Genomic DNA, 20931 nt, shown 5'->3' on the forward strand with positions numbered 1-20931 from the left:
TGTGAGATGGTGCACAACCGTATCTGAAACCAAGAGTCGGACGCTTAATCGACTGAGCCACCCAGGCACCTCAATTTTCAAATATATGTATGTTCTTTTAGAGGTATCACTGATACTTTAAACTCTACTTACGAAATCACTGAATTTGAAATTTGTAGTTCAGCATATATAGGTCTAAGAAAAGGGGTTAATGCAATTTTGGAGTTATGCTAATAACATTGATTACTAGTAAATGTTATGTTAGGACTTCAGTCTAGAAATTCTAATCATTTGATTAGGGATTAATTTTGAGTGGCAAACTCTTCTGTAAAGGTTTTACGTTAATGAAGTAAATATTGTTATATGGGAGAATTTGTAAAGTACTTAAGAATACAAGTTATGGGGCACCCTGGGTGGCTCAGTCGGTTGAGCGTCTGACACTTGATTTCCACCCAGGTCATGATCCCAGGGTCTTGGAATTGAATCCTACATTGGGCTCCATGCCAAATGTGGAGCCTGTTTAGGATTCTCTCTCTCACTCCCTCTGCTCCGCACCCCCTACCCCAAAAAATAAATAAAAGGGAAAAAAATTGAAAAAAAAAAAAAAAGGAAAAAAGAATACTGTACAGGTTGTTAGAGGTGCCTGGGTGGCTCAGTCAGTTGAGTATCTGACTCTTGACTTGATCTCAGCTCAGGTCTTGATTTCAGGGTTGTGAGTTCAAGCCTGGCATTTGGCTCCATGCTGGGCAAGAAGCCTACTTTAAAAAAAAAAAAAAAAAGAAGAAAAAGAATACCAGTTGTTAATATGTTTCAGGACTTTAGAAGTATCACTTCAATAAAAGCAGTTATTACTACAAATTGATTTGCAAATGTAAGATTCCCTTCATCTCCTTTCTCCAAAAAGACAAAATACTGTGGAACATTGTAACAGCAAAAAACAAATAAAAAGACTAGGCAGTATGCTATTATCTAAGATAAGTCAATGTATATTCTTTCATAGATATTAAAAGATCATTGATATTTCTCTAAGGCCAGGTCAGACTTTTGGTTGATTTTTTTCGACTTTCTTTTACAATTAGTCCAAATCAGCATTATTTGACTGTATTATGAGTCATTATTAATGGGTACTGAAAAATACTCTGTATTGTTAAGTACTTCCAGATTGAAAAGTGTATTTTTTTTTTTCCAGGAGAAAGTTAGCTGACTTCAATTGGACTTACCTATATTAGTATTAAGAAATTTATTCTTGTATTTTATGTTTGAATTTGGGTTTATTGGCACTTGATAATTTGAAGATGAGACTGTAAAGGATGCAGAGATAAGACAGGCAGTGGGTGATTATTTGGGCTAGTTCATCTCCATTGTACCTTAGACCTGACTTTTGCAAGGTTTCATGTTCATTATGTTCATGTTTTAGGCATCAGTGTGTGGACCAGAACGTTGTCATGACAGTTGGTTTCCTGGCAGTAACTTAGTGTCAAACATGCGACACTTTATAAACTATGTTAGGGTGAGAGTTCCAGAGACTGCTCCTGAAGTGAAGAGGGACTCACCTGCAAGTACCAGCTCTGACAGCCTGAGTTCTTTACATGTAAGTGTAGAAGAGGGAAAAAGAAAAAGAAAAAGAAAAGACTACATGTTATGTCGGGGTATATTGTTTAGATCATCCTGTGATATTCAGAAGAAAAATGTGGTTGTAGGTAACTTTAAATTGTCTTTTGTTTCCTCTGATATATCTAAGCAACTTCTGCCTCACCCATCTTTTCCCTTTAATCTGCCAGAGTTCACGAAGGCCTAAAGTTCTTCAGAGAGAGGTAGATATATATGATACTTGCATTAACTAGCAATATGGCTTTAACTGGAAGTCGGAAAACACTTTGAAGTATTTGTGTGTATATGTGTGTGTTTAATATGGTTACATTTTTTAAAAAGTTTAACATGTATGTGTTTTTATATGGTGACTTAGGCTTAAAGAAAATTCACACTACTGAAGTTAAAAAATAATACTGAGTATTTATTCGTGGGTTTTTCTTAGTATTTTGGACCAGTTATAAGCAGCACATTTGGGTTTGTTTGCGTTTCTCATTGTTACTAATATCTTAAAAATGAATGTTTCCTAAATCAAAATAAATTTAATCTTTAATTGCTGGCAGCATGCCTATTTACAGATTTTTTTTTTGCTTCTGTGGCAATCAATTAACTTTGATAAAATAAGCCCACAAAAATCTTAATACAGTGTGCATTTGGATTCATTTTGAAAATCAGCTCTTTCATTGCATGTACCTTTTAATTAACTAATTTTAAAACGCAGAAATGAAAAAGTCTTGAAATGACCTGCCAAGTAACTGAATTTAAATACCTCTTATTCTTACAATGTATTTTTTTGTGGATAGAGAGCACTGAATCAGATGTTTCTCTTAGCAGAGTCCATGGATAGGAACTTTCTTTGCCTTTGACAGTATGTTTTTGCTGTGAACACCATAAAGAATTTTGATTAAATTGGAATCTTAATCAGAGGCAGCTTTTACCTCTAATAATGGTAGAGAGTACTTTGAAAAACAATTTGGACGTTAAAAAACAGCATATACTATAATTTAGCTCATAAAAGCTCTGTTGATATTGGAGCATCCTTTCTATGCTTGCTTAAAAAAATTAAATCCATTAAACTGACTTGTATCTTAATTAAAAGATGATTTCTAAGAGCTCCGATGCAGTTTGACTGTTTTAACAAAAAGGCTTTTTAGAAGACAAATTATTGAGGGAAATATTTTAAAAATCCTTTCAAATAAATTATAGTGATATTCAAATATGAAACAGACCAGTTTGATTTTTCATCTTTATATTTTATTTTAGTAACTAAGCATTTATTAGAAGTAATTTTTCAACTTTGAAGTTCTTTAAAAATGAAATTAATTAGTAGTTCAGATTCATCAACTTAGGAAAAATTAGTTTATAATTTACTTAACTAGGAAATGTATCAGTCTTGTAGCAGTTAGTAAAGACATAATATTCTTTTTTTTTTTTTATAATAGAAGCATAGTTAACACACAATGTTATATTAGAAGTATAGTATTCTTGATAAATGTTGGGTGGAACATCTTTTATTCCTATAAACTGGTGAGGAACTTCATGTATGATTTCTCCTTAACATGGCTGTAGATACTTCTCAAGCTTTGTCTCTTTTCCCTGGTAGATTGGCCTAGGAGGTTGAGAAAGAGGTGTTACTGTGGATAACCTCCTTTTTCCCCAAAATTGTTTCCAGATTGAGTGAGACTAAATATATTTGATTAAGAGAGGTAAAGGGACAGATTTACTTAAAGAGTAAATCTATTGGCTGAATCTTTGGATGGAACGTTGAACATACCCTTTGGAAAATGTTGTACTAATATGTTCTTACACTTGACATTGAATAACTTCTCTTGATTTTTCTTTCTCTTTTTTAATGGTAGAATTCTGGTACAGCTCAAGTTTTCAGCTTAGTAGCAGAGCGTAGGAAGAAGTTTCAGGAGATCATCAATCGCAGTAGCAGTGAAGCAAATCAGGTGGTTCGTCCCAAAACTTCAAATAAATGGTCTGCTCCTGGTTCAGCTCCACAGTTAACTACAGCCATTTTGGAAATTAAAGAAAGCATATTGTCTTTGCTAATTAAACTTCATCACAAACTCTCAGGAAAACAAAACTCCTACTATCCTCCTTGGCTTGATGACATAGAAATTTTAATCCAACCAGAAATTCCTAAATATAATCATGGAGATGGTATAACTGCAGTGGAAAGAATTTTACTAAAAGCTGCATTGCAAAGCAGAATGAACAAACGCATCATTGAAGAGATATGTAGAAAAGTGACGCCTCCTGTACCACCCAAAAAAATCACTGCAGCAGAGAAGAAAACATTGGACAAAGAAGAAAGGTAATTTTTATTTTTAATATTTTAAACATAAATGGTTCAGTTGAAGATTTGGTGGATCCCCTTTTTTGGCCATCTGAGGCTAATCATCTGGATGTTTAGCAGCCATAATCATAGTTGATTAGTTTGTAAGATAAAGGGAACCAAACATAGTCAGTGCTTGGGCATGTATAATGCTTGAGTTAGTTTGGGGTAAGAAGACAAGAGTTTATGACCCCAACATTAAATTACTCCCCTAAACTTGTGAGATCCCTTTGGAAAAATTGCTACTTCAGTTATTACTGTGGGTTATCTAATGATTCTGCTGCTGTTTTCAAATACTATTATTCAACTTTAAATGAGAATAGAAAAATTTTAAAAAAATATTTTAAATATTTCTCAAAAATTTGGTTGTTTTAGGGTTTTTTTTCTTTTTTGGTCTTTTCCAATCTTTCCAGTATATAGTTACTAATTATTAAACAAGTAATGTTTTATTTATTTTTTTAAAGTATATTTATTTTGAGAGAGAGAGAGAGAGAAAGCAGGGGAGAGGCAATGAGAAAGGCAGAGAAAGAATCCCAAACAGGTTCTGCTCTGTCAGCACTTAGCCTGACATGGGGCTTGATCGCGCAAATTATGAGATCATAACCTGAGCTGAAACCAAGAGTCAGACACGTAGCCAACTGAGCCCCCCAGGCACCCCAACAAGTAATGTTTTAAAACATGGCTGTAGTGGGGCATCTGGGTGGCTCAGTCGGTTAAGCGTCCGACTTCAGCTCAGGTCATGATCTCACGGTTTGTGAGTTCGAGCCCTGCATCAGGCTCTGTGCTGACAGCTCGGAGCCTGGAGCCTGCTTCAGATTGTGTGTCTCCTTCTCTCTCTCTGCCCCTCCCCGACTTGCACTTTGTCTCTCAAAAAATAAATAAATGTAAAAAAATAAATAAAAAATAAAACATAGCTGTAGTTTTGGGAACTTTGGGTTGCTTTTTTTTAATTAAAAATTTTTAAGCAAACTTTACCACCAACATGAGGCTCAAACTCATGACCCCTATATCAGGAGTCACATGCTCTAATGACTGAACCAGCCAGGTGCCCCTGTTAAATCATAATATTTATAAATTACAAAAAATCTTTCTTGGATGATGTTCCTCTTTACCAAGATAGGGGAGGATAACAGACCAAGATAAGGAGAGGCTTAGGCTTAGCAGTAAAGTTGATATGCTCTGCTTTGTACATTACTAAGTTTAAAGAGCATACCCAAGTGGAGATGTCCAGTCAGATAAAGGGTTTGAGACTTAAGGGAAAATTCAGAGTTAGAGCTATAGATGGGGCCATACAGGTAGTAGTTAAAGGCTTATATATAGAAAAGTGTGTGCTCAGATAAGATTGGCAGTTTCCTTTGATTCAGTAGTTAGGTGGTTATCCTTTCTGTGTCAGAAGCAATTTTAATCACATATATAGTTGTACTTCATTTCTGATATAATTAAAGTTGTAGATAATTTATATTAAAAGTATAAAGTATATAAATAAATATGTGTCCACATTTCTCACAAGGCAGCACATATACTAAAATTGGAACGATACAGAGATTAGCATGGCCCCTGCGCAAGCATGACATGCAAATTCGTGAAGCATTCCATATTTTTAATTATATTTGAAAAAAACTTTTTACTCTTACTTCTATTGCATGAAAAAGAGCTCAAGACAAAAAATTCAAACAGTTACCAAAAGCATTCACCAATCAAATAACTTCATTGGACTTTATTGGATAGCTTTATTTTGTTACACATTTCATTGTTGTTAATTTAGAAGACATGGTCTAAAAAAAAAAAAAAAAATCAAACTCATGTATAATTCTATCCCTCAGTGAAAACCAATGTTAATAAGAGTATGTACAATCATCCAGTATAAATGCAATAATAATGGCTTTTCTATGTGTATTTATCATACTGCATTTTAATTTTTAAACAATTGTTATTGTAACAGTAGAGGTGAGATTCTCCATGTTGAGGAATCTTTCTTGTATTTTTGAATCTCTTATATCCAGTACCATATCTGGAACACAGTGCTAAGTATATCTTTGATGACTAAATACATGAAAAAAGAAATATATATATATACAAAAGCTTTTAGTAGGAGAATGTAGGAGAGTTTTATTTCTCACAGTAGTTCATAAATAGGAATCATTATAAATAACTAACCTATAATTTGCATGACAATTTATTAATTTTGAATTAGTAACTGCCTAAGATTTAAGAGATCTATTGATAAAGTTGAAAGCGAGGTAAAATTTTTTATGTTTGTTAACCTTTTAAATTGGTGATATTTCCTTGATTATAGAATAATGTCATTTTTTAAAAAGAAGGTAAACATTCAGTGAATCAAAGTTTATTTTATTTGGTTAAAGGTATTTTGTAATTATTACTCAAAATGCATATGATACTGGAGTAGTTCAGATGCTATTTTTACAAAGGCTCTAATGCTATTGTAATAAATAGTACTCTTGAAAAATTGTAAAGGTTTTCTTCATAATAGGCTTTGTTCCCTTTGAGCAGTGGTGGTGATGGTATTGACAAGGACTTGAAACTAATTCTGTAGCAGACAGCTAAGGATTAAGATAAATTTATTTGAATCTCACTATGCTTCTCACATTATGTTTTCTTAATTTATTTTGGATTTTAGATTAAGTTTCATAATAAAGGCCAGTTTATAAACAGTTGTAGTCCATTTCCAACTACCTCACCCATAGACAAACGTGGCATCACTTTTCATTAGAGTAACTGCATAGAAAACAAGATACAAATAGGAAACCTTTAGATGGTTATAACAGTGTGCAGCCTCAATGTTTCTCCCTCTGGGATAATAGTGGAAGATTCCTGAGTTGTACTAAATCTGCTACACTTGTCTGCCTTTTCATTTTTACTCATATTTATGCCCAATTTTAGACAAACAATTAACCTAAATTAAGAAAAAATTTATAAGGGAAAAAGAATTGACATTCTTTTTCTGGAAATCATAGAAAGCCAGTAGAGATTTTGTTTTTTTTAAGCAGCTTAAGACAACATCCATTTATTTACATAGTGTTTCTGTATGTCGAAGTGTAGGCATGATGTGACTGGGTTCTTTGTGAGAGTCTCTTGAAGCTAAAGTCAAGGTGACAGCCATAATTATCTGGGGCTTATAGTTTTCCAGGCTCATGTGGATGCGGGAGAGTAGACATGCATTTTAATACTAGTACCAAGCAGTTATTTGAAGTTTTCTTAATGTTTGATATATGATTTGTTATTTGAAATGTTCTTTTATGGATATACTCTAAATGTTCATGTAAAGGTGATTTATAGAGTGGCATAACTGATTGTGCTAATTAAAGAAACATGTAACTTACAAATTTTATATGGAAATTTTATAAAGTAGTGATGTAGGAAACCAAACGTATTCTATCCATTCTCTTGTTGCTTATAGTATTTTTATAATAATAAATTTCATAAAGTAGTGATGTAGGAGATTAAACATGTATTCTAGGCATGCTGTTGTTGCTTATAGTATTTTTGAAGGTTTCACAGAACGCTTTGAGCATCTGTAGAGCATTTTTGTTTGTTTCCATTTCTTCTGTGGTGGCAAATTTTTGTCCTTTGAGAATGGATTTTAATTTTCATTTTGAAGAAATGTCAAATTTATTGAAAAGTTTCAAGGACAGTACAGAGAACTTCTTAGACCATTTCAGAGTAAGTTGCTTTACCCTGGAATATTTTAGTTTGTATTTCCTAGAAATAAGGACATTTTTTTTTATATAATCACAATATAGTTTTCAAAATAAGGAAATTAACATTTTATTTGAGTATGATAAAATCCTTAGACCCCAAGTTTTGGTAGTTGTCTCAATACTGTTGTTTTTTTTTTTTTTTCTTTTAAGGTTTTATTATCCATATTTGAGAGAGAGAGGGAGACAGAGCGTGAGCAGGGGAGGGGCAGAGAGAGAGAGAGGGAGACACAGAATCCGAAGCAGGCTCCAGGCTCCGAGCTGTCAACACAAAGCCTGACATGGAGCTCGATCCCACGAACTGTGGGATCATGACCTGAGCCAAAGTCAGACGCTTAACCAACTGAGCCACCCAGGCTCCCCTCAATACTGTTTCTTACAACAAAAAAATCCAGTGCAGAATTGTTCCTTGCATTTGGTTGTCACATCTCTTTGGTGTCCTTCAATATGGATTTTCTTTAGTTTTTCCTTTATTTTCTTGATCTTGTCACTTTTGAAGAATATAGGGTAGTAACATGGTAGAATGTGCCTCAATTTGGGCTTCTCTACTGGCCCCTTATGTTTGGATTCAGATTATGCATTGCTGGCAGGAGTATCAAGGAAGCATTGCTATGTTCTTTTGATTGTATTCCATCAGGTGTCCTATGATTTCAGTTTGTTTCATTTCGTGATTAATTTTGATCACTCGATTAAAGGGGTTTCAGCCAGACTTCTTCACTGTTAAGTACCCCCCTTTTCCCCCTTTGTAATTAATATGTAATTTATGGAGAGAGATTTTGAGATGCTGTAATATCTTCTTTGTCACAAACTTTCAATTTGTTCATTTTTTTATTTCTATCAGTTTGGACTTACAGATTCTGATTTTATGGGTTGCAACCTCATATGCTTGCTATTCATTTTGATGCTCAAATTGTTTTAGATTTGACCTGTAGGACTCCCTTTCGGCTGGTTTCTGTATTCTTTTGATGTTTCCCTATCATTCTTTGAACATTTTCTTTTTTTCTGGGGCCAGAAGATAGTCCAGGTTCCTTTTGTATTTGGAACTAGCCATTTCTCCAAGGAGTTCTGATGGTTTTTTTTTTTTTTTTAAGAAACCACAATCAATGTGTTCATTCTAGGGGATGTAGCTATTTTCAGTCACTCTTAGTGGACAGAACTAGGAAAAGTTTGTGTGTGGGTGTGGGTATGTGAGAGAGTGGGAGGGAGAGGGGAAGGAGTTGGAGGGAATAGGGAGAGAAAGTTATTAAAAACTATGAGTGGGTTGCCTGGATGTTCAGTAGGTTAAACGTCCGACTTTGGCTCAGGTCATGATCTCTTCGTTGGTGAGTTCGAGCCCCACATCGGGCTCTGTGCTGACAGCTCAGAGCTTGGAGCCTGCTTTGGATTCAGCGTCTCCCTCTCTCTCTGCCCCTGCCCCTGCCCCACTCACTCTCACTTTCTTGTTCTCTCTCTCTCAAAAATAAATGAACGTTAAAAAGTTTTTTTAAAGTAATTATTAGAAAAGCAGTGTTAAAATCTTTTGAACGTTATTGGCAAAAGTATGTAACTTCTCATGGTAAGGCTTGACAGTACTTGACTCTATGCCTGTTCATGATAATCTCCACTAATTGGATGGGGGTGGATATGTGAATGAAAAATCTAAAATTACTGTTAGCATTTTTTAATCCAAGATTCTCTATCTTTGATTCATTGAGATTAATGAAAATTCTTTTTTAGGTTTCCCACAGAAATGACTTTATAGAATCTCAGCTTAATACTATGCTTTGACTTTTATAGTATATCTGTATAATAAATAGTCATTAAATGACTGCTATAATATGCTCTATCCATTATGGTTTTTTAGACTTTTTTTTTTACTTTTAATTTTCTGAAAGTTTTTATTTAAATTCTAGTTAGTTAACGTGCAGTGTAATGGTAGTTTCAGGATATCCTTTATGTTTTAATGGATATGTTTTAATGTTTTTAACATCACAGGCTATGGTAAATTTCTTTTTGAGTTTTGTTTCAGTAAAAAGTTTTCTTTCTTTTGATGACCTAATATATAGCTTACATTGTAACTTTTTTTTTTTCTTCTTCCTTGCCTTTTGTTTTAGATTACTATTTCAACCTTTCTTTGCTCAGGATAAAATTTTTATGCTTGCTAGTATTGTTCGCATCCTCAAATCTAGGGAAGCCTCTGTTTCCTTTCTTTATTAGTTCACCTTTATTTTCTTATTCTTATGTTATAGTCCTGTTGTGTTGTATTTGTGTGTGTAGTTTTTATTTTTTTCTTTTCTTTTTTTCTTTTTCCCAACCAGCCTCAAGTTAAAATACTCTTTGGAAGTAGATAAAGGATAAATAATAAATAGAATTTGATGAATTAATCCAAAAGAATATTTATGCTTAGATTTGAAATAGTTTATTTTTTATGTTGTATTTGAGACTTCTGTATTTTTCCTTGAAACAAAATAAACTAAACTTGGAATATTTCCTAGTAGAAACTGGGAAATTTATTGGCTTCTGCTCATTCTCTTTTAGGAGAGTCCAATTCTTAATATAATAGTAAATCTGACTATTTTTTATCTTTTAGATTCTGTTTATATCTAAACATCATAGCTTCTGGCAACCAGTTTGCTGTTATTTGTGCGTGGGGTTAAATTGTGAGTTCCTTGATAAAAAAACTTTTCTTACTCTTGCTGCCAATTGACATGACATACTTAGGAAATTGTTAGAAACCCAGATTTTCTATCTACTTTAATTATTTCACATTTTAAAATAAATCTTGGCTTTTATTTTTGTCTGTTTAAGCCAGTGATCTTCAAACCATGTTTAAGCAGTGGAATGTAAGGACAGTCAAAACTTACATAAAATTTAATACACAGTTCAGAAAATAGCTGTGTGCCAGGAGCTTTTCATACAATATACACTTCTGAAATGTAGTAGGTAAGTCTTAAACACATCTGATACTTACCACTTTGTTCTGTTTAATCTAGGCGACAAAAGGCTAGAGAGAGGCAGCAGAAATTGCTTGCAGAGTTTGCTTCACGACAGAAAAGCTTCATGGAAACTGCAATGGATGTTGGTAAGCTAAAATTTATTAGTTTAGAACTCTTATAATTATACTTATTACCTCAGGGATTATCTAGTTCAATCTTCACCAGTTTTCAACATTGTAAACGGATGATTTCTGGTCTTTATTTAAACAGTAGAGCGATGGAGGATCAGACTGTTATTGCGGGCAGTTTATTCTGTGTGGAGTAGTCGTAATTATTAGAAAGTTCTTCCTGATGGTAGCAATAAAATATCGTCTGCTACTTTCTTCTGCTAGATTGTCCTTTAGATCTGTGTGGTACACCAATATATATTTACTTGTTCTGATTTTTCCTGTGAAATTATCCTGAGGTTTTAAAAATAGCTTTCAAATACTTTTAGTGCCTCCTCCTTCTGCTACCCCTTCAATATTTCTTAAAATCAGGTGTACTTCTCACTTCTGTTAGGATAAGCATTGGTGTATGTACAGTGAGAGGGGATGCCGTTTTCCTGTATAATAGTAGATTGCTATGAGTAATTTTTTACAAACATTGAAAAAGAATAGATTAAATTTCAGTTAATCTCAGTCTTCAGTCAACCAGGATACTCCCTTTCTTGACGATCTCTTGCATTCCAGTGGTTTTTATTTTTTCTTTTAGAACACAGATGCTGAAATAAAGTCATGCACGTAATTAAAATATATACACATATATGCATTCAAACACCCATGTACATTCTCGTGCACTTTTGTGCACATAAGCACACAGGGTCAACATCCAGAAGACGTGTGTGTGTGGGGGTGTTAGTCCAGATATAGTATAATGTCTTCTGAACTGTCAACAGTGGAGTTTATGTTCGGGACTTAATTTTGATGTGAAGAATACTGTTTATTAGATTTAGTATCAGTTGACTTTCTCATTTGAAAGATGAGGATTGAGTTCATTGACATTACTTTCCCTTTCTTCATCTCTTCTTCTTTACGTTTTTCCAAAAATTCGTAATTAATATTTTGTTTTTTACATATCGAATATAATTACCATATGTATTATTTGTTCTTCCTATAGCCACTGTCTTCATACCCCTTCATATAAAGTAACCTTATAGCACCCCTATTTTTCCTTTTATTTTTCCTTTCCACATTTCTACCTCTGTCTTTATCAGTTAGTTACTTATTTACTTTTAAATTGTCAGGGTTGCTTACATTTTCTTCTGTAGTTACAATCAAGTGTTCCATCCAAAGATTGACTTTAAATGTTGAAAAATAATTAATATGACTTTTTGAATGTTGTTGAGTACAGGGCTAAGTAGTGTTCTAAGATTCATTTACTTTATTATTTTTTTTTCAGTCCAGTGGCCTGACTCCTAGACTACTTTAAGGAGATTGTATATAGCCCCATTTCTTACAGTTTCTCAATTGCTAAAACTGTACCACCCTTTACATACCTCTGCTTGGGCCATTACTTTGTTATATTATCTTTTGTTTTTCCTGAAGTTTTCAACTGTTGTTTTTTCTTAACTCACGTGCCCTTTTGATATCTCTGTTGTTCTACTCAGTCGTACTGTCCTTTGCATGTAATTCTGTTCCAGTCTGGTCCATTTGCTCTGGAGGTATGCTGTACAGCCATTACCTTTGGATTTTCCTCTTGTAGAGTTGATCTGGGGTTTCCTGCATCTTATATCATCTCTCTTTTTTGGGTCTTGTTTTACTGGAGTTCAGCCATAAGTGTATTCCTAATAATGCTTATATGGGGTCTGAAATTTCTGAACTTTGTGTTTCTGGATGGAACTCTGTTTGCTCTCATGCTTGATATTTCATTTGGATAACTATAATTCCAGGTTGAAATATATTCTCTGTTACAAATGTTAAAGCAATACTCCTTTGTCTTTTACTATTCATTTGATGAGAAGTCTGGTGGTAGTCCTTTGTAGGTGAACTTTTTTTTCCCTTTTCCGTAACTTTTTAATTGATCCTTAGAGATTTGGATTTTTTAAAAAAGATCGTAATGTGTTTTTTTTGTTTCATTTTGATTTGTTTTGTGTTGTTTTGTTTTGTTTTTAATTTTAAGGAGCCTCCATGCCCAAAGTGGGGCTTGAACTCATGACCCTGAGATCGAGAGTCTCATGCTCTGCCGATTTAACTAGCCAGGCACCTCAAGAGATCTGAAATTTTATGATTTGTATCTAGGTGGATCTTTTTCCTTTTCCTTAGTCCTTAGTGGGCCTTTTCAGTCTGAAGATTCGTATCTGTGAAGCTCTGAGAAAAAACTTTCCTATGATTTCTCTGATGACTAGCCATTCTCCGAGATGACCCTCAAGGATCCATGCCTTCCTTTTTATTTTTAATTTTTTTAAATGTTTATTTTTGAGAGAGAAAGAGAGTGCAAGTAGGGGAGGGGCAGTGAGAGAGAGAGACACAGAATCTGAAGCAGGCTCCAGGCCCTGAGCTGTCAGCACAGAGCCCGACGCAGGGTTCGAACTCACGAGCTGTGAGATCATGACCTGAGCTGAAGTCAGATGTTCAACCAATTGAGCCACCTCGGCGCCCCTATGATCCATGTCTTCTGGTTATTTATGCCCTGTGTAGTCTTCTTTCCCGTTCCACCAGAACTGGTGTGCATGGCCACTGGCATATGGCAGAAGTAATATTGTGTCATTTCTGACATTAGGTTGTAAAAAACATTGCAGCTTCTGTCTTGTTTACTCTGTTTCTTGGATTACTTATTCTGGAAGAAAACCTGCTGTCATGTTGTGACCAGCGCTATGGGGAGGAATGTCTAGAGAGAGACTGAGGCATCTGGCCAACAATTATGTTAGTGAGCTTGGATGTGAAACTTCAACCTCCAGTTAAGCCTTTGGATAGATTTTTAGTTTGACAGCAGTCTCATAAGAGATCCAGAACCAGAACCATTCAGCTAAGCTGCTCCCAGATTCCTGACCCTCAGTAACTGTGTGAGATAACAAATGTTGGTTTAAGCCACTGAGTTTTGGGGTAATTTATTAAACAGCAGTGAAGAACTATTACATACTTTTCTCCTTATATTTTCTATTATTATTTTCTTAGAGACAGAGAGAGAGAGAGAGCAGGGGAGGGGCAGAAGAGAGGGAGAGAGAGAATCTTAAGCAGGCTCCATACCTAGCATAGAGCCCACCATGGAGCCCAACACAGAACCTAGCATGGAGCTTGATCTCATGATCGTGAGATTATGACCCGAGCTGAAATCAAGAGTCAGACGCTTAACTGACTGAGCCACCCAGGCACTCCTATCCTAATATTTTCTTTATACTCCTTTTGTGGGACTCTTATTAGTTTTATAAGTTGGATGTTGAAACTCCTAGATTGCTATTTTACTTAATCTTTTATATTTGTTACCTTTTATATGATGTGTTCTTTTTACTTTGCCTGCTTAGAGATGTCCTTTCTTCAGTATCTTGTTCCTACTTGCCCTACAGAATTTTTTTCAAATCTTTCTGAATTTGTTAGAGTGCACGCATGCTCTCTCTCTCAATTATCTTTTATCCTTTTGAATTACTTTAAGCTATAATTTTTAAAGTTGGAGAGTGAATTTTTAAAGTTCATTGGAGAGGTAGCAAGGTGTAGTGGCTATGAATATGGACCCTGGAGCCTGACTGCCTAGGTTCATATCTCAGCCACTCTGTTGTCTAGAGCAATTTACTTAACCTCTCTGTGTCAGTTTTCACATAATGAAAAAGGGATTATTTTTTAAACAAAATTTTTTTTAATGTTTTATTTATTTTTGAGACAGAGAGAGACAGAGCATGAGCAGGGGAGGGTCAGAGAGAGAGGGAGATGCAGAATCGGAAGCAGGCTCCAGGCTCTGAGCTGTCAGCACAGAGCCCGACGTGGGGCTTGAACTCACTAACTGTGAGATCATGACCTGAGCTGAAGTCGGACGCTTAACCGACTGAGCCACCCAGGCGCCCCCTCAAAAAAAGGGATTATTATACTACCTGCTTCATAAGATTGTTGTGAGGATTGAATGTATTAGTATATATATATTTTTTAATGTTTATTTATTTTGGGTGGGGGAGGGAGAGGAAGAGGGAGAGGGAGAGAGAGAATCCCAAGCTATAAGCACGGAGCCCATTGCAGGGCTGGATCCCATGAACCCGTGAGATCATGACCTGAGCCAAAATCAAGAGTCACATGCTTAGCCCACTGAGCCACCCAGGCGCCCCTGTATTAGCACTTTAAAATACTTAGAACACAGCACTCTCAACAATAGCCAAATTATGGAAAGAGCCTAAATGTCCATCAACTGATGAATGGATAAAGAAATTGTGGTTTATATACACAATGGAGTACTACATGGCAATGAGAAAGAATGAAATATGGCCCTTTGTAGCAACGTGGATGGAACTGGAGAGTGTGATGCTAAGTGAAATAAGCCATACAGAGAAAGACAGATACCATATGGTTTCACTCTTATGTGGATCCTGAGAAACGTAACAGAAACCCATGGGGGAGGGAAAGGAAAAAAAAAAAAAGAGGTTTGAGTGGGAGAGAGCCAAAGCATAAGAGACTCTTAAAAACTGAGAACAAACTGAGGGTTGATGGGGGGTGGGAGGGAGGGGGTGGGTGATGGGTATTGAGGAGGGCACCTTTTGGGATGAGCACTGGGTGTTGTATGGAAACCAATTTGACAATAAATTTCATATATTGAAAAAAATACTTAGATTGCTTAGCACGTAAGTGTTTATGAACATTGGCTATCCCTATTATTATTTTTAGTATATAATTTACTTAATTATCCCATCATAATTAGACTATAGCTTTTTTCTAATTTTAATTCTAAGCATTGTATACACAGAACTTTTTCTATATTTAAGAAAAATTTTTTTAATGTATATGTATTTTTGAGAGAGAGAAAGAGTGCAAGCAGGGGAGGGGCAGAGAGAGAAGAAGACGTAGAATCTGAAGTAGGGTCCAGGCTCTGAGCTGTCAGCATAGAGCTTGACGTGGGGCTTGAACTCACGAACCACAAGATCATGACCTGAGCCAAAGTTGATGCTTAACTGACTGAGCCACCCAGGTGCCCCAAACTTTTTCTGCATTTTGAGTCTGGGTCTAAGAGTATGAATTTTGGGGAATGATGGTGGTTATATAGTTTTGTATGTTAATTGTGTACCCACCACTGTGTTGAATATATTGTATATTGACTTATTTATCCTGACACCCCCATGAGAGAGGTGGTATTATTCTAGATAAAGATACCTAGACTTAGATCAAGTAACTTGTCTGAGGTTATACTGTAGTACATGGTATAGTACCACAGTAAGTGGTATTTCTTCAGATTTGGAGGAAATTGAGAAGAGTTAAGTGCACTCGCCCCAAGTTGGTAGCCTGGGGATAGAAAGGGACAGACATGAGAATATTTGCAAAGTAAGAATTAAAAGATCTGATCATTGCTTGATTGATTCAGGCACAAGACACAAGATAGAAGGGATATTTAACGTGTTTGGAAATTTTTATTTTTTAAAAACCAGAATGAAAAGAATACTGTTTTTCCAATAGCTAAAGCAAAAATCTTTGATGTGCCTCTATTAGTCTAGCCTATTGTAGGGTCAGCCCCACCCAAATCATATGAATTGGAAGTGAGTGATGAGGGGGTGATTCTGCTAAACAAAAACTGAAGCCTGCTATTAGCAGAAGGGCAGTAGATACTAGGTAAATTGAAATAATATCTGTCCGCAGTACCTATCCTTTAAGATTTCATTTGGAATGTGGGGTTGTCCAAGCAACAGCTGGCACAGATCAGGATTTGGTTGAGTTTTATTGTTACTTGTGGAGACAGCTGATTATTTTGTTATTTAATAATACAGTTGGGTTTTTTTTAAGTTTCTTTATTCATTTTGAGAGAGAGAGACAGAGAGAGTGCACACAAGCTGGGAAGGGGAAGAGAGAGAGGGAGGAAGAGAGAATCCCAAGCAGGCTCTGTACCGCCAGCATAGAGCCCCACATGGTGCTTGATCTCAGGATATCATGACCTGAGCTGAAATCAAGAGTTGGATGCTTAACTAACTGAGCCACTCAGGCACCCCAATAATACAGTTTAATTTGAGGTTTATCCTTTTATTTTTTAACATGCATGCTAAAAATGTAATGTTAGCATTTACAGAAGAAGGGGGCTGCAGATATGAGTATATTTTATATATTATATTAAGATATAAAAATACTTACATCCCTAGTGTCCCCTTCTTAGGTAAATAATAACATACTGTGTATGCTTTCTTTACCTTGTTTTTTTCACTTAACATTCTATCCTGGAGATCCCAGCAGACAGTGTATAGAGATCTTCTTCATTCCCTTTTCTAGCTGTATAGTATTCCATTTTGTAGATTTCCCCCGCCCCCAGATTTTATTCAAATGGTCTTCTATTACTGGAATTTGGGTTGCTTCTAGTACAAATAGCACTGCAGTGATTGTCCTTATATATGTATTTATTTGTATTTTGATAATATATCTGTGAAATAGATTTTTAGATGTGGGACTGCTAGGCTAAAGGGTAAATACATAGGTAATTTTTCTAGGTACTGTCAAATTACTTTCTTAGGAGTTGTGCTATTTTGCATTCCCACCAACAGTGTGTCATAGTATCACTTTCCTTACATTCTTGCCGTAAGAATAAGTTGTCAAACTTTTGTTTTTTTGGTAATGTCATAGTTGAGAAGAAGTGGTATTGTAGTTTAGCTGTAATTAGTATTTCTCTTATTATTAAAAAGGATAATCTTTGCATTTTTAACTGCTTCTTATTCCCTGACATCTCTTTTTGCTCCTTACACAGTTTTGTGTGTGGTTTTCTCATGAATTAGCCTCTTTTTAATGTTCTTCCATTTTCTTGGAATCAGACGCATCTGTGAGCTTTGTTCTCTTTCAGGTAGGACCAATCTACTTGGGACATTGGAATGCATGTAGTGCATAGTACTATGCATCTATGGCTGTTGCATATATGTTTAAAAACATTATTTTATGAAGTATCGTTTTGAATTTTGCTGTGTAACTTGTGAAATTCTTGCTCTCTCAACTAAGTAGAAACTACTTGAATTCCTTTTCACTGAAATTAGAAAGCAGATCTCATGGATAGAATATTTTTTACATTGGTTATTCTGAATCCAAATATGTCAGTTTTGAGGGATGGTGCTTGGTCTGTAATGTCTTGTAAGTTTTTAATTAATTTCTAATGTTTACTTTGAGAGAGAGCAAGCTGGGAGGGGCAGGGGGGAAGAGAGGGAGAGAGAGAGAGAGAGAGAGAGAGAGAGAGAGAGAGAAGGAGAGAGAGAGAATATATCCCAAGCAGGCTCCACATGGCTTCAATTCATGAATCGTGAGAACCTGAGCCGAAATCTAGAGTCAGATGCTTAACCAACTGAGCCACCCAGGTGCCCTTTAAGTTTTTTTTTTTTTTCTTTTAATTTTTTTTAACGTTTATTTATTTTTGAGACAGAGAGAGACACAGCATGAACGGGGGAGGGGCAGAGAGAGAGGGAGACACAGAATCGGAAGCAAGCTCCAGGCTCTGAGCCATCAGCCCAGAGCCCGACACGGGGCTTGAACTCGCAGACCGCAAGATCGTGACCTGAGCTGAAGTCGGACGCTTAACCGACTGAGCCACCCAGGCGCCCCAGTTTTTAATTTAAATTCTGGTTAGTTAACGTACAGTGTAATATTAATTTCAGGCGTACAATTTAGTGACCAAACACTTACATAAACACCTGGTGCTCATCACACCATGTGCATTCTTTAATCCCCATCACCTGTTTGACCCATCTTCCCACCCTCCTCCCTTCTGGTAACCATCAATTCTCTATGGTTAAGAGTCTGTTTCTTGGTTTGCCCTTCTCTCTCTCTCTCTCTCTCTCTCTCTCTCTCTCTCTCTCTCTCTCTCTGTCTTTTTCTCTCTCCCTCTCCCCCTCTCCTCTCCCCCATTTTACTTATTTGTTTTGCTTAAGTTTCACATAGGAATGAAAGAAATAATGTGGTATTTCTCTTTCTCTGACAGACTTATTTCACTTAGCATTAATACTCTGCCACTCCATCCATGTCATTGCAAATGACAAGATTTCATTCTTTTTTATGGCTGAGTGATAGGCCATTATTTATATATAGCACATCTTCTTTATCCATTCCTTAGTCGTTGGACACTTGGGCCTTTTCCATAATTTGACAATTGTAAATAATGCTGCTATAAATGTTGGGGTACATGTATCTCTTTGAATTAGTATTTTTGTATTCTTTGTATAAATACCTAGTAATGCAATTGCTGGATTGTAGGGTGGTTCTGTTTTTTTTAAATTTTTATTTTTAACGTTTATTCATTTTTTAAGAGACAGAGAGAGACTGAGCATGAGCAGGGGAGGGGCAGAGAGAGAGAGGGAGTCACAGAATCTGAAGCAGACTCCAAGCTCTGAGCTGTCAGCACAGAGCCTGATGTAGGGCTCGAACTCACTCGTGAGCAGTGAGATCATGACCTGAGCTGAAGTCGGACGCCCAACCGAGTCACCCAGGTACCCCTAGGTGGTTTTATTTTTAACCTTTTGAAGAACCTCCATACTGTTTTCCAGAGTGGCTGCACCAGTTTGCATTCCCACCAGCAGTGCAAAAGAGATCCTTTCTCTCCGCATCCTCGCCAACATCTGTTGTTGGCTGAGTTGTTAATGTTAGCCATTCTCACAGGTGTGAGGTGGTATCTCATTGTGGTTTTGATTTGTATTTCCCTGACGATGAGTGATATTGAGCATTTTTTCATGTGTCAGTTGGCCATCTGGATGTCTTCTTTGGAGAAATGTCTACTTATGTCTTTTGCCCATTTCTCCACTGGATTATTGGTTTTTTGGGTATTGAGTTTTATAAGTTCTTTATAGATTTTGGATACTGACTCTTTATCCACATTTGTCATTTGCAAATATCTTCTCCCATTCCGTAGGTTGCCTTTTAGTCTCATTGTTTCTTTCACTGTGCAGAAACTTTTTATTTTGATGTAGTACCAGTACTTTGTTTTTGTTTCCCTTGCCTCAGGAGACATATCTGGTAAGAAGTTGCTGTAGCCAGTGTCAAAGGCCAATGCTATGGCTTGTGTTCTCCTCTAGGATTTTAATGGATTCCTATCTCACATTTAGGTCTTTCATCCATTTTGAATTTATTTTTGTGTAAGGTGTAAGAAAGTGGTCCAGTTTCATTTTTGCATGTTGCTGTCCAGTTCTCCCAACACCATTTGTTGAAGATGCTGTCTTTTTTCAATTGGATATTCTTTTCTGCTTTGATGAAGATTAATTGACCATATAGTTGTGGGGCTAGGTCTGACATTTTGAGTCCATCATTTGTGATGTGGTGTGTTTCAAAAACTGGAGCCCATAAATAAAAGGTTTTATTTGTACCATAAGTAAGACACACACTTCTATCAAGCCAAAACATTTTTTTAAAGCATAATAATATGCTTAACATATCATATGAAACTATTTGAAAGCAAAGGTAATCATCTCTGCCTACCTTCCCTTTTAATCTCACCATTCTGGGGTAAACCATTATAAACAGGTTTTCTTCATATGAATACATATAAAAATTATATAAATGGATTTTTTTTTCTGAAATAAAATTATAGTGTACATAAGGCTGTGCAGTTTGCTTCCTTTTTTAAAAACTTAATGTATCATGAATATCCCTGAAAATTACATATAGTATATATAGATCTCTTCTTATCCTAGATCTCATTATGCACACGTGTGTACACATGCATGCAATGTTACATGAATTGGATTAGTATAAGTGCTTTTCATTTGTGTTTTTTTCTTTTTCTCCCATGACCTATGATTACACTTTGGTTTGTGTACTCCTCTGCTACTCTATATTCCTACAATCATGTACAAACATACTATAGTTACAGGTTCATTTAAGCTTCTCTCTCTCTCTTCCTCCCTCTCCCTCTTTCCCTTTCTTCCTTCCTAGTTTTTGGTCATTGTTTGCTTTTACCAAATGAGATCACCTTTCCCTGCTCTCTACCTCAGTAATATTTCTAAGTCCTAACCAGTAGTTCTGATTCAGTAGTTTTCAACCTTGATGCACATTAGAATCATTACAGCCTCCTTAAGGTAAATCTATGCCTAGGTGCCACTATAGATTAAAGAAAAGTCTTTGGGAGTGGAATTCAGACATAGGGAGCTTTAGAAAGTTCACAGCTGATTCTAATGTGCAGCCAAAGTTGAGTACCACTGTTCTAATTTAGTGTTTCTTTTCCTTTCTTTTCTTTATTTTGGGGCAAGCAGAGAAAGTCCATAATAGTG

General features: G+C 35.8%; 1 protein-coding gene and 1 non-coding gene across 5 annotated transcripts in view; both read left to right on the forward strand.

Moving 5' to 3' along the window:
- Positions 1-20931, forward strand: part of UBR3 (ubiquitin protein ligase E3 component n-recognin 3) — a 234227-nt gene that overhangs the window by 120300 nt on the left and 92996 nt on the right. For all 4 annotated transcript variants that reach the window (XM_042994657.1, XM_042994658.1, XM_042994660.1 and 1 more), the window contains exons 22-24: positions 1397-1570; positions 3429-3889; positions 10599-10687. In XM_042994657.1, the coding sequence (XP_042850591.1) occupies positions 1397-1570; positions 3429-3889; positions 10599-10687 (724 nt within the window). The remainder of the gene's footprint in view (positions 1-1396; positions 1571-3428; positions 3890-10598; positions 10688-20931) is intronic.
- On the forward strand, positions 5410-5512 carry LOC122241651. The gene has a single exon (XR_006221891.1). It is a non-coding gene; the product is annotated as a U6 spliceosomal RNA (small nuclear RNA).

Source organism: Panthera tigris, chromosome C1 (genome assembly GCF_018350195.1).
Source record: "Panthera tigris isolate Pti1 chromosome C1, P.tigris_Pti1_mat1.1, whole genome shotgun sequence".
Classification (NCBI taxonomy): Eukaryota; Metazoa; Chordata; class Mammalia; order Carnivora; family Felidae; genus Panthera; species Panthera tigris.